We start from the raw sequence: 15,033 nt of genomic DNA on the forward strand, positions 1-15,033 counted from the left end.
TCCTTTTCTTTCAGAAAATTTTGCTTTTTTGCTGTTTTGTTACACTTAAGCAACCAGCATGCACCAAATGTAATAGTGATTCAGTGTAGACATGAGGAACCCCATCTGTGCTTGATATACCGGAACAGGTACCATGCACTGCTGTGTCTCAGCGTCAGGGACCTGGGTTCGATTCCCGGCTTGGGTCACTGTGCGGCGTCTGCACATTCTCCCCGCGTCTGCGTGGGTTTCCTCCGGGTGCTCCGGTTTCCACCCACAGTCTGAAAGACGTGCTGGTTAGGTGCATTGGACGTGCTATATTCTCCCTCAGCGTACCCGAACAGGCGCCGGCGTGTGGCGACTAGAGGATTTTCACAGTAACTTCATTGCAGTGTTAATGTACTTATGACACTAATAAATAAACTTTATGTTGTTGGTTCCTTGCTGGGCTTGTTTATGGGTATACAACTGCAGCTGACAGCAGGAGGTCAGCACATCAGGAGTACTGTACCATGAAAAAACTTAATTTGATTTGCACAATCCAAACTGGGTGAATTGAAATGGCCATTTGTCATGATTTTTATAGTCTATAATATAGCATACAGATAAGCAGATGAATGTAGATGGTAATGCTTATGTTGCAGAGTAATGACAAAAATATTTTTTCTGTGGAAAAGCAGCCCCACGTTTGCGCAACAACTTGAATAATGTGAGCTCTTCTTCAGGGCTTTGTTTCTCACTGGAGTGCTGTGGCCTTTTTATGGAATGGTTTAATGAGTTCTTGTGTTGATGAGGATGAGTGCTTGCTTTACTGCTAAAGCAAAGAGGGAAGGTTCCAGTGTGAAGGTTTTCATATTGAGTTAATTACACTTGTAAAATCATCAAATGAAAGGTAAACCCAAAGGGTTAAGAAGTTAAAGCCGTTTTGTCCTCAAAGCCCGTTGAAGTGCCACTCTTGTGGCCTCTCTATTTTAAGAGACCGTCCCTCTCCAGTACAGTGATCAAGGCTCTGTCTCTCTAAATGCTCCTTGTTACAGGTAGGTAGCAATGGAGAGTGAGCAGACAATATTTCGAGTTGTCCATTACTACAGTGCCATAAGTATTTTTTTGAAACCTTGACGATAAAATTGGGAGATTTCAGTACAAGTCCAGTGATAGAGTTTCATGAAGGAAGTTTAAGAAAATTTTAAGATGTATTTTTGACACCAGGTGTTGTGGATAAGTAAGCTGAGTTCATCTGTATTAATTAAGGCAAAACATTGATTCCGGTATTGGAAAACCCGAATTTACAGGGTTTTTCCTGTGGATGGTTCAATAGTGAGCCTGTATTGAAAGGATGCATGAGGGGTGAACACCATTCAAAGCAAAAATACACGAGTAAATAAAGATGGCTGAAATAAAATTCCATTTTATTCACTAATACTTTATAAGTTCCTTAATTTCTTGTGATTACAGAGTAATTTTCTTCTGTCAACTGGTTGTTTTTTAGGGATTGATATATATTGTTCCAATATATTGTGTTGGTTTTGTTCTGCTATCTTATTCTGAAAGTGACTATTTGGATCTGTGACGTAGATGTTACACCGAGAAGGGACATCCAGAGCAAAGTATTTTGTTTGTTGTGGCGTTATTTGGAATTGTCAGCATTTTCTGCGCGCACACTTTGTATGGTGCATTGTTCTCTAATTTTTGCTTCTGTTAAGATGAAAAATTTAATATTTACCTACATAATCTAATCATTATAGGCAAACTGATACCAGTTAAACATACTTTAGACAATAAGAGAAAGTTAACTGCATGCACAGAATTTGGAGTGAAAAACTTCCAAATCTGCCTTCAGACTACTTGGCAATGCAAGTCAGGGATCACACAATACCCAGTGTGATATTCCTGGCGCAGTAAGTTGGTAACTGAAAGTGCATTCGCCTGTTGGGCAAATAAATGTATTTAGTATTTCTGGCAACACTCCATATAAGTTGGGATGTCTTAAATTATTTATTTATTAGTGCCACAAGTGGGCTTACATTAACACTGCAATGAAGTTACTGTGGAATTCCCCTAGTCACCACGCTCTGGCGCCTGTTCAGGTACATTGAGGAAGAATTTGGCATGGCCAATGTACCTAACAGCACGTCTTTCGGACGATGGGAGGAAACCCACACAGACACGGGGAGAACATGTAGACTCTGCACAAACAATGACCCAAGCCAGGAATCAAACCCTGGTATTGTGAGGCAGTAGTGCTAACCACTGTGCCACTTTGCTCTCCCTGGAACTGGAAGTATCAATGGGTGCAAGACTCCTTTGCTGTAATTGATGAGTTTGACTAGGGGTTGACTTCGCTACCCAGTAGAACACTCTGTATTAACACTGAGCTTCAATGCCAAGGTGGATGGGGTGCGACAGACTGGACTGTCCAGTCTTGCCATAAGAAAAGTATCTTCTATTCTCCAAATGTGGATCAACCTGGGTTTGCATTCTGCAGTCAATAGCCATATCCTTGCAGTTGGAGAGGGAAGCATGTTTCCTTTGTGTGGAATTGGGGAAAGAATAGGGGTTGTTTTATGATGCTCTCCCAACAAATGTGTCAAAGTTATTCGGGTCCAGTTCTAACAGTATCCATAGAAGAGAAGGGTGATCTTTTGATCAGAGTTGATTTGTGTTGGATTATAATTCTGCTAACATTGAAAAGCATGTGGAAGACCACCCAGATATTTAAAGTTTAGGGTGCTTTAACGTTTTGAGTTCTTCCTGCCACAGACCTATTCTGTCGAGGGAACTGTTCAGTAAGTGTTTGGAAAGGGAAATTCTATTCCCCGGGATATAAAGTTCATTGTAGTTGTAAACCTTATCCGGTGACTCTCATTTACCTTTTCTAACCTTGGTGAACCTTAATCAGAGAATTGGGAAATGAAGCACAACCAAAGGGAGTTTATCACAACATTCAGTGCAGCTTTAGAATTTGAGATACTTGGTTTCAGAATGAAGAAATCTCCCGTTTGTCAATTTTTAACGATCAAAGAAAGTGACTCTAGTTATACCAGCCTGGAATTGTCTGCTCAAAACCAACAACTGAAATATTTGAACCGGAACTGATAGTTTTGCCGTTTTAAGCTTAAAGAGGAAAAGATCAGTCAGTCTGACAGCATCTGTAGAGAGAGAAGCAGGACTAACGTATTGAGTCAAATATGACTTCAGATCCACGGAAGAGTCCCTATTTGACCTGAAATGTTAACGGTTTCTCCCTCCATAGATACTGGCTGACCTACTGGGTATTCCCAGACCTTTATTTTTACCCCTTAAGTAAAAATTCCTCCCCACTCCAAATGATCTGAATTATTTTGGTGGGGTAAAAATGGTCATACAAGTGTCATAAGCATTACAAACCAGTGATAACATTTAAGTCTGGCTATGGTTACATAAATTTAAGAAGCTTATTTTTTGTGTAACAGGGAGCAGATTCAATAGTCCCTTTCAAAAGGAAATTGGATAAATACTTAAAGGGAGAAGTTGCAGGGATGGGGGAAGGGTAGTGGAGTAAGACAAATTGGATAGCTCTTTCAAAGAGCCAGCACTGGCATCATGGGCCAAATGGCCTCTGTGCTGTATCATTGTGATTCCATGCAATGTGTTGTCTGTATCCCATAAAATACTAAATTAAAATATCAATGTACTATTGATAACTAAATTTCAAATAAGCTTGAGATTTTTAAATGGGGAGGCTAATTTTTGAGTTGAAGAAAGATGGAGTATTTGTTTTATTGCCGTACCCTCCTACCCACCATGGGCCAATCACACCCTTGCGTGGAAGTTCCAAGAGATATTCTATCAACCATGTCACCCTGTCTTTCAGAGCCATGTGGACTTGGCTCCAAATGGTTCTGATTATCTGACAAAGCCTGAAAATGTGAAGACAGGTTCCAAGCTTCTTGCTCACCCACCATCGCACATTACCTGGTCCTTTCATTGAATCCTGCATGAGGCAGTGCTGTACTTTCAAACACAACTTCCTTATTCTGTTGCAGAAAGATAGTGAACAGGCTTCAATTCTTCTTGATATTTAACAAGTGATTCTTATCTCCGGATACTTGCATTTTTCACTGAGCCAGCAAATGGCTTTGGGTGTAATATCTGTAAGTGTGTGTGTGTGTGTGTGTAGAAGTCAAATAAACCAGCAATGCATCTCTAATTTGATTCTTACCTTCAGTTTGTTTTGTTATCATTGGGTGCCCTATTTAATACACCATTTAATTTCTTATGTTCTCTTCTACAATGAGGAGCATTCAAGCTCTCATTTGGAATCCATTAATTCACTTTGCCCATAAGCCCAAATCTGAACACTTAGAAACTAGAAGCAGGAGGAGGCCATTCAGCCCTTCAAGCCATTCATTTTGATCATGGCTGATCATCAAATTCAATATCCTGATTTCCACCCCCCTTCCCCCATATCCTTTGATCCCTTTAGCTCCAAGAGCTGTATCTCTTCCTTTGTAACCTTGTGCCAACCACTACCATCTTCAAGATTACTTAATTTATTTTTCTCTTGATCGTTTTAAGGTGTCTCTTTTAGGCCTATTTGCATGAAAGAATACTTCGTTTGTACAGTGTCTTATGTGACCTCGGGGCATCCCAAAGCACTTCACAACCAATAAAACATTTTTGAATTGTGGTCAATTTGCACCCATTGTTTTTCTTGAGTTGCCCACAGCTATTATTTAAAAGTCAGGATACGCTTTGTGGCACTGAGTCAACCAGATAAGGTCTAATTTGACCTAAGTTGCTGATCTCGCTACGATTAGCTTCCGTGTCCCTAGGTTAAGGAGGGAGAAAGAAACCAGCCAGAGGTTCCACTCTTGATTACTGTCTGCTGTCCTGTGCAGCAATTATACATTGGACAGTTTGAGTGCATTCATTTCAGAGGTGTATAACTGATGGGCTCTCGCTACCCAGGAACGCACATCAGCCCTGCTTGAGGTTTGAAGTCATTCAGCTTTGGTAAAGCCACTTTCAGGGGAATGAGAGAAAGTTGATTAAGAAACCAATAAATTTGGGTGAGAAGTGTACGTAGAATAAACTTGATAGTGGGGAAGCCTACCGCCTGATCTTTTTTCCAGGGAAGCATAGCGAAACAATTTCCTTTCCGAGAGGGAGGACCACCTTTACCAAACATGGCTGAAAAACCTCCATTCTGCATAGTTTGTGTTGAGTACAAGAGCGATCATTGGAAATATTATTAGTGCCTATTCCTTACTAGAGAGGATGATTATCTTTCATCAGTCCAAAGATGGCTGATTCGGGACTTGGGGCTCTGCGTTATGTCTGGTCATTGAGGATCAGAAGGACCTTGGGGTCCGGGTCCATAGGACTCAAATCGGCCCCGCAGGTGGAGGAAGTGGTTAAGAAGGCGTATGGTGTGCTGGCCTTTATCAATCGAGGGATTGAGTTTAGGAGTCCGGGGATAATGATGCAGCTATATAAGACCCTCGTCAGACCCCACTTGGAGTACTGTGCACAGTTCTGGTCGCCTCATTACAGGAAGGATGTGGAAAAGATTGAAAGGGTGCAGAGGAGATTTACAAGGATGTTGCCTGGATTGAGTGGCATGCCTTATGAGGATAGGCTGAGGGTGCTCGGTCTTTTCTCCTTGGAGAGACGTAGGATGAGAGGAGACCTAATAGAGATATATAAGATGTTGAGAGGCATAGATCGGGTGGACTCTCAGGCTTTTTCCCAGGGTGGAAATGGCTGCTACGAGAGAACAAAGAACAATACAGCACAGGAACAGGCCCTTCGGCCCTCCAAGCCCGCGCCGCTCCCCGGTCCAGGATTGAATCCTGAATCCAGGATCCCCGCCCAATTTTCCAGCCTATCTACATACCAATATCCTATCCACCGAGCTGTCCCTCACAGCTACGATGCTTTGTTCATTACAACCTATTAACTCACCCCCACCCCCCTATTCCAGACCATGTGATCCCCAGGGAGAGGCGAAAACCCAGAGTGAAAAACCCCAGGGCCAATATGGGGAAAAAAAAATCTGGGAAATTCCTCTCCGACCCCCTGAGGCGATCGAAACGAGTCCAGGAGATCACAATGGCCCTGATCGGAAAATGCTTCCCAACCCTAGTCATTTCCACTTCCATGAACACCATATGAATTCCCTGCCCCCGAGACAGGTTCCCAACTATCCGCAGTCTCGCTCTGTACTGGCACCAGCAAGATGATCATAGAATGAAGCCTTGAAACGAGAAACAAGGAACAATTAGCCCGCGCCGCTCCCTGGTCCAAACTAGACCACTCTTTTGTATCCCTCCATTCCCACTCCGGTCATATAGCTGTCTAGATAAGTCTTAAACGTTCCCAGTGTGTCCGCCTCCACCACCTTGCCCGGCAACACATTCCAGGCCCCCACGACCCTCTGTGTGAAATATGTCCTTCTGATATCTGTGTTAAACCTCCCCCCCTTCAAAGAACAAAGAACAAAGAACAGTACAGCACAGGAAACAGGCCTTCGGCCCTCCAAGCCTGTGCCGCTCCTTGGTCCAACTAGACCAATCGTTTGTATCCCTCCATTCCCAGGCTGCTCATGTGACTATCCAGGTAAGTCTTAAACGATGTCAGCGTGCCTGCCTCCACCACCCTACTTGGCAGCGCATTCCAGGTTTAAGGTGCTGGGGGGTAGGTACGGGGGAAATGTTAGGGGGAGGTTTTTTACACAGGGTGGTGGGCGAGTGGAATCGGCTGCTGTCAGTGGTGGTGGAGGCAAACTCAATAGGATCTTTTAAGAGACTCCTGGATGAGTACATGGGACTTAATAGGATGGAGGGTTATAGGTAGGCCTAAAAGGTAGGGATATGTTCGGCACAACTTGTGGGGCCGAAGGGCCTGTTTTGTGCTGTAGTTTTTCTATGTTTCTTCTATGTTTCTATGTATTATCAGTTTGTCATGGCTTCCTTTCAGTGCTTTCAATTTTCCTTTTCATTTTGTCATCACTGGGTCTTAGAATGTTTGGGATCCTTCCCACTGCTGCCATCTGGTGTGGTCCTAGGCGATGGTCTCCCAGGAGTTGAGGTCAATGTTCCATTTCTTCATGTTGGCTTTCAGCACATCCTTGAACTGTTTCTTCTGTCCTCTGGTTCATCTGCCCTGACTGAGTTGGGGGAAGAAGACCTGCTTTAGGAGCTGGTATCTGGCATCCAAACTAATGATCAACCACGGTAGCGCAGTGGTTAGCATTGCTGCCTCACAGTGCCAGAGACCTGGGTTCAATTCCCGGCTCGGGTGACTGTGCGAAGTCTGCACGTTCTCCCTGTGTCTGCACAGGTTTCCTCCGGGTGCTCCGATTTCCTCCCACAGTCTGAAAGATGTGTCGGTTAGGTGCATTGGCCATGCTAAATTCTCCCTCGGTGTACCTGAACAGGTGCCGGATTGTGGGAACTCGGGGATTTTCACAGTAACTTCATTGCAGTGTTACTGTAAACCTACTTGTGACACTAATAAATGAACTTTAAAACTTTTTTGAAACCCAGTTGATGGGGGATGATCATAGCCTCGATGCTTGTTTGAGGACATTAATACTGGTGTTTCTCATCCCACTTCATCTGTCAAATCTTCAGCAGGCAGCATTGGTGGTATAACTCCAGTCCTTTGACGTGCCTTCCATCAGTTGTCAATGTTTTAGGCCCGTAAGGTAAGGATGGGATCCACAGCCACATTGTAGACCATGAGTTTGCTGGGCAGTGAATGCAAACAATGTAAGGGACCGTATCTAGGCCAATTAAATGATCTTACTTTCTGTTACATTTCTCAAATGTTTGGGTATTTTCAGACCAGTCTCCAGCTGAACTCCTAGAAGGTGCATAAAGCAACATCTTTGACTCCCTGCTTTCTGTGAAGAATGAATTTGAACCCTGTTCTGGCCCCAGCTGAGAACAGAACTGCCATAATCCAAATGGATCTTCTTATCTGAGTTAATGTCCTGGGAATTAAACTACCTTGTCTGACAAGTGGTGTCTGCTGAGTGGCAGGCATCTCAATTACAAACTTTCAAGTCTCAGTTCTTGTACATAATCTTACCATTGGATTGGCATCTGTGAAAATGGCTGTGATCTGTCTCAGATCCACGCACTGTAGTCTGTGTGTCGGCATAGCTTAGGTTTGGCACTCCTGCCACTGAGTCAGATGTTTGTGGGTTGAGGGAACAGTTTTTTTTCCCCAAGAAATATACCTTATAAAATATCTGAAAAAACATAACAAAATGGGCATGACAGTAATAATATTCAGATTTTTGACATGGGTCAAGTGGCACTTTGAGGTGCTTCAATACAATCAAAAGAACATTACAGACACTTCAAAATGGTCATTACAGAAAGTGCAATGGCATTTAAGTTGTCTACATCGATCAAGCTGCACTCTCGAGGTGCTTCATACAATTGTGATACATGTGATATTCACTGTATACATTCACAAAGTTGAAGGTTGGCACTCCAATATAGAGAGGGCTGAGAGGTAGCATCAAAATGAAAGTAAAACTGGGTTACATTTTTAGATGTGGTAAGATTCTGTGAGATAACATTTGGACTCTGGTTCCTAATGAGTAAAATTATTCTTCTGTTCTTAGCTTGACAATGTGTACAGTTTGGAGAAAGGAAACTTGCTCTGTCCATCCCCTGCCCATTTTCATAGATCATATAGTTTTGTTAACTTGGCTTCATTAACATAATATTTTTGCAATGTGTGAAATATAGCCGCAGCTTAATTTTCCAGGAATAATACCGGGTTGTGCATGCGGAGAAGCTTCAGCTTGACCTGCTTAAATTACCCACCATATTTCTCAACTGTTAATATGCAAATTCAGTGTGTTTGTTGTGAAAGTAGAGGGAAGTATCTAATTTCTCATTGAAATCCTTGTATTGATTTCCATGCTGTACATCTCATCCAACATCTGCTCTTCTGTAGCATGCAAGTAAACCCTGTAATAATGTGTAGAGTGATCTGAGCGGGTGCCTTTCACACTGGTGGTGTAAAAATGCAGTTGCATATGGGCAACCTTAACTGATTGTAAATTGGATTAGTATTGGCTAGTTTTTGGCTTTCATCTCACAGGAACTAATTGTGTTGTAGTAAGAGAATCTGACAAGGCACTTTTGTTAGTTTAGCGAGAGCGCATTGGTGGCATTGTGCTTGGACAAAAGCCGATTGCATTTTACATTCGCACTAAAGTCAGATGCGTCAGAAGCTCTCAAAGTGTGGAAAAACCACGAGGCGCTCAGCATAAAATTTTGGCAAAAAACTGAGATAACGTCAAAAAATAGACTGAAGGAGATTTGATTTTCAACTTTTGATCCTGATTTTCTTAATATGGTAGAGCATGGGCTTGTTTGCCCCCACTACCTAGTAATGCAAGAGACCGTGTCTAGGGTAGGAAAATCTGATAGTGAGAGAGATCTGTTTTACACTTCAGACATTGGGAATGGCTCACCAATCCCTCTTTTTTTTTGTTTAATCTGTCATTTTAATTGTTGTTTAGCTGGATTCATCAAGAAGCAACTTTTAAATGGTACATGGGATCTGCTATTGCTTCTGAAAGTTGTGAAGTTTAGTTTTGCTTGTTCACTTCCCCCCTCAGTGTGTCGTTGTTTGACGCAAAGTTTCACAGATGCCAGTCGCTCTCGGGCACCTCGCCCAGGTGGCCGTTGTTCATATGTGAATTTTCAAGGGCAATGTCAGTAAGCTGCTCAACCACAGAGGCATCACAGATGTTCTATCTTTATTGTTTAGACAGACATTTCCAACAGGGGCATTGCATGGTGCTCAGGAATGGAAATTTTAACAACTTTGGGCGGCACGGTGACACAGTGGTTAGCAGTGGCTGCCTCTCAGCGCCAGGGACCCGGGTTCAATTCCGGCCTTGGGTGACTATGTGGAGTTTGTACTTTCTCCCCGTGTCTGCGTGGGATTCCTCCCACAGTCCAAAGATGTGTGGGTTAGGTTGATTGGCCATTCTAAATTGACCCTAGTGTTGGGGGATTAGCTGGGTAAATGTGAGGGCCTGGGTGGGGTTGTGGTCGGTACAGACTCGATGGGCTGAATGACCGCCTTCTGTACTTATAGGGATTCTATGATGGAACTTATTTTTCTGTCTTAGCCCAGGAAAGCTGGGGCCAATTGTAGTACCCCTAATCATTCCTCTCGGCAACTCAACACACACCTTTTGGTCTGTTGGACGTGGTTACTTCCTAAATAGATTCCTTGAGCTATTGGGGAAACTGTCTCTCAAACTGCTGTAACTTTATTATTGTTGGTGTTGAATTTTAGGCAGTGCAGATGGCCGTGAGGGGTGGTACAGGCTTCTTCATTTCTAGTGGTAAATTGTGCATCTTTCACTAAGAAGCATGATTGATCTCTTGACATTTTATTGGACCCCCGATGGGCTGTTTGATTATTAATTGATTGCAATCTGTATTTTTGCCCATTGATTAGGTTTTAGGTTTCTTTAATCTTTAAAGATTTCTATTGATCTACAAACATGTATCTGTTTATGACAGGCAAACTTGGATTTAATCCTCCTTTTTTTTTTACATGTCGATGAGCTGCAAATTTCCAGAGGTGTGAAATATTTATGAGTGGTAATGTTTTTTCTGATTGTTAGCCACTCTTGTGTGGGTTGCATGGTGAGGTTCAGAATGATCACTTATCCTGAGGGAAGTTTTGACATCTGCGGGTGTGCAATCCTGAAAGAGTTTGGAGTTCCTTTCAGATCCTGGAGTGTGAGAAATGACTCTCCTCCCCAGGTTTCTTTCAATTACAGCTGGCAAAAACATCTGTGAGATGAGAGCCATTTGTATTGGAAAAGTCAGTTTCACATTGATAAAGTCCACTTTGTTAACAAAATGAGCAAGCTGCTACATAATTTATTAGGAATGCACAGAAAGCATTAGGATATTTAGTTGCATAATTTCTTGCTTGCATTTAATTATATTAGAAGACCTTAATTGTATTAGACCTTTAATTATGTTAGAAGACTTGCTGAACTGTATCCATTTAAAGTTTATTTATTAGTGTCACAAGTAGGCTTACATTTACACTGCAATGAAGTTACTGTGAAAATCCCCTAGTCGCCACACTCTGGCGCCTGTTCAGGTACACTGAGGGAGAGTTTAGCATGGCCAATACACATAACCAGCACGTCTTTCAGACTGTGGGAGGAAACCGGAGCACCCGGAGGAAACCCACACAGACACGGGGGAATGTGCAGACTCTGCACAATCACCCAAGCCGGGAATCGAACCCATGTCCCTGATGCTGTGAGGCAGTAATGCTAACCACTGTGCCACGCATAACTGGCAATGCTTTGCAGGAGTAAAGTATCACAAAATAACCTTGCTTATACAAGATTATCTTTCTACCACTATTTTTGGTAATCTTGCCTTGCTCAGTAGATTCAGAATCTGTTTCTGCATGCTATTAAGGTTTGAAATTTAGCCCAATTCTGACGCATTTGCGTAAATGTAATCTGGGGGGAAGAATTGATAAATTTAAACTATCATTTTGATGGAGTGAACTCGATTACTACGTGGAGGACATGGTTTTGGCATTTCAACTTAATGGCAGGATACTTCCACTTAATGTTTAATATTTTATTTGTTGTATTTTAATGGGGCACCAAGTCTTTGGGGATCATTAATTTGGCTAAGGATTTCAAAAATAATCCCCCGCCTCTAAACTTTCTGAAGTGTATTCCATGGATTCACATTGGGCCATAACTTTCTGCCTCCCCAGCGTCGGATTTGGGGGGTACCCCAAAGATGCACTGGGGAAATCCCTCTCAGAACTTCCCACACAAGGGTTTACCCAGCAATTGTCCAGAAGGGCTGACTTCCCCCTGGACAATTGCACTGCGGGAGGAACCATCCAACAAAGCGATTTTTAAATTGCTAACTTTGGATGGTTCTGCCAGTCTTATATTCATAGTTACTCTGAAAGATTGGAAAGGGAAAACAAAATTACATCTAACTTCAGAGTAAATGCTTTGAAGACTCGGACCAAGCCTTCCATGGGTCAACCCTGACCACCTGATTTCTCCCACCCGCGACCAAGCTCCCACCCACCCCCTTTGAGCTGAACTGACTGGGCTGAACCCCACACCCAAAGCACATCTGGATCTGCCCCATATCCCATTCACGTACCTGAGAAACTTCCCTTTCAATAAGACCATTAAACACTCGCCTGCTTTACAGCAGTCAGTTGTTGTTAAAAGGGGGCGTGTCTTCGTTCGCTCCGCTCCTTTCGCACTTTGCCACTGGAGTCAGGCATGCGTTTCGTTTCTCCTCACACACCCGGTCTGAGTCAGGAAAGTCGGGCGAGACGGGCCACTCCATTTTAAGCCCAGGTAAGTTTCATGTGGGGGGGGGAAACAATCCACCGCTTGCCACTCCGTGGAAATTACGGGCCATGATCTATCTGCTCCTTCCCTTTGAGAGCCATTCACTCACATCCCTGTTGTGATTACAAATATGTATAAACAGTTTTGTAGGTGGTCAGATTCCCTGACCAACTACATATGGAGCTTAAATGTTGCAGGGGCGACATCAAATAAACAATTCCCTCGACTTGGAAGGTTATTTATGATGGGGTTGTCTTGGGGAAAGTTCTAAAATATTATCCAAAGTTAACCTTTGCATGTCATTTCATTCTGATTATTGTCTGCTGTCCGTTGATGCTGTTTAATATTCCTATTTTAAAACTTGTATGATGTGCTTTTAGTTTGAATTTTGAGTGCCATCAATTTTCCCTCGATGAAGCGGGAAACACATTTTCCCTAGAAACACAACTTGTGTACGAGTTCAGGTGTCTAACTGTAGCAATGTCCCTTTAATTCTCAGGTATGTCTCCATTTGAAGTTCAGCCAGTCCATACAGTAGTGAATGAAGGCGAAGTAGCAAGGTTTATCTGCAAGATACAAGCAAATCCTCCACCAATCATAACCTGGGAATTCAACCGGACAGCACTGCCACTGTCTACTGACAGGTAATAAACCTAAACAAAATCTGTAGCTTTACACTGATATATAACAGTATGTTTCCAGCACAATGAGTACGAAAGCACTGCTGGACCTTATTCTTAGCAATGAGTTGGGCAAAATGAATGAAATGTCAAATCCAGGGGACAGTGATCATTGTATCATAAGGCTTCAGTTGGCTCTGGCAAAGGACAAAAAGCAATCCAGGGTAAGAATCATTAATTGGGATATGGTAGGAATGGATCTGGTCCAGATAAGTTGGAATTGAAGGTTAGCAAGCAAAACTGTAACTGCCGTTAAAGTACAGTCAAGGCAGAAGGGCAAACCGAGCTCCTTGGATGGCAAAAGAGATAGACATGAAGGTGAAGCAGGAAAGGTGTGTTTATGACAGATGTCAGAGATAATACAGTGGCTGAATATAGAAGATTTCTGATGACCCAGAACTAGGTGGGAACACGAGTTGTGAGGAGGATGCTAAGGCTTTAATGGGATTCAGACACCACTCCAGTGAGTGGGCAAGAACATGGCAGATGGAATATACTGTGGCAAAATGTGGAGTTATCCATTTTGGTAGGAAAAACAGAAATTCCGAATATTTCAATATGAGGAGAGGTTGGGAAGTGCTGATGCCTCAAGAGTTCTGGGCGTCCTTGCTCGTAAGTTACTGAAAGTTACCATGCAGGGTACAGCAAGCAATGAGGAAGGCAAATGGTATGTTGGCTTTGGCTGCAAGAGGATTTGACTAGAGGAGTAAAGAAGTCTGATTGCAATTGTATAGCGCCTTGCTGCGATTACTGCCAGGGCATTGTATGCAGTTTTGGTCTCCTTCCCAAAAAAGAATATTCTTACTATAAAGGGAGTGCAATGAAGGTTCACTAGACTGATATCTGGCATGGTGAGATTGCCCGACAAGGAGAATGGGTCTGTGTTCTCTAAGAGGTGTTCTAATGGAAGTATACACAATTCTGAAAGGGTTCCACAGGGTAGATGCAGGAAGGATGGTTTGTTTTGGCTGGAGCTGTCAGGAATCAGGGGGCGCAGTCTCAGAATAAGAGGTAGGCCATTTAAGACTGAGGTGAGGAGGAACTTGGAGGGTATGAACCTTTGGAATTCTCTACCCAAGGGGTTTGTGGAGGCTCAGTTATTGAGTATTTCCAAGATGGAGATTGACAGATTTCTACGTAGTGAAGACATAACAAGACATCAGGATAGTGCAAGAAAATGGATTTGAGGGAGATGATCAGTCGCGGTCTAGTTGGATGGTAGCAGAGTGGGGCTGAATGGCTTGCTGCTCCTACTTCCAATGTTTCTATGTGGAAGATTGAGAGGAATTGGAAGCGTAAATAGCAGAAACAGAGAGAGCGTATGAGAGGAGGCTGTCATTTAATGTAAAAGAGAATTTGAGAGTCTTCTGTAGTCGTATAAATAGTAAAAGGATGATGAAAGCAATAGGCCCAATTAGGTATCACAAAGGTGGCTTACACATTGAATGGGCATAACTGAGGTATTAATTGAATACTTTGTACCTGTCTTTGCCACAGTGGTGTAGCGGTATCGTTGCTGGGTTAGTAATCCAAGAGATCCAGGGTAATGGTCTGGGGACCCAGGTTCGAATCCCATCACAGCAGATGGTGGAATTTAAATTCAATTTGTGGTTATCACTGCTGCCTCACAGTGCCAGGGACCAGAGTTCAATTCCGGCCTTGGGTGACTGTGTGGAGTTTGCACATTTTGTCCGTGTCTGCGTGGGTTTCCTCCGAGTGCTCCGGTTTCCTCCCACACTGCAAAGATGTGCAGGTTAGGTGGATTGGCCATAGTAAATGTGTGGAGTTACAGGGATAGGTGGGGGGTGTGGGCCTGAGTAAGATGCTCTTTTGGAGAGTTGGTACAGACTCGATGGGCCAAATGGCCCCCAGCTCTGTAGGGATACTGTGAAACTACCTATTAGTGGAAGGATCAAAAACCAGAGGGAACCGATTTAAGATAATTGACAAAAGAAGCAATGGCAGCAAATGGTTAAGATCTGGAATGCA

General features: G+C 43.1%; 1 protein-coding gene across 1 annotated transcript in view; it reads left to right on the forward strand.

Annotated features, from left to right (window-relative positions):
* LOC144511024 (protogenin-like) overlaps nucleotides 1-15,033 on the forward strand; it is a gene marked incomplete at its 5' end in the record, with an annotated part of 119,503 nt that overhangs the window by 38,083 nt on the left and 66,387 nt on the right. Inside the window, one exon of the mRNA XM_078240999.1 lies at nucleotides 12,864-13,008. Coding sequence (XP_078097125.1) covers nucleotides 12,864-13,008 — 145 coding nt within the window. The remainder of the gene's footprint in view (nucleotides 1-12,863; nucleotides 13,009-15,033) is intronic.

This window comes from Mustelus asterias, chromosome 24 (genome assembly GCF_964213995.1).
Source record: "Mustelus asterias chromosome 24, sMusAst1.hap1.1, whole genome shotgun sequence".
NCBI lineage: Eukaryota > Metazoa > Chordata > Chondrichthyes > Carcharhiniformes > Triakidae > Mustelus > Mustelus asterias.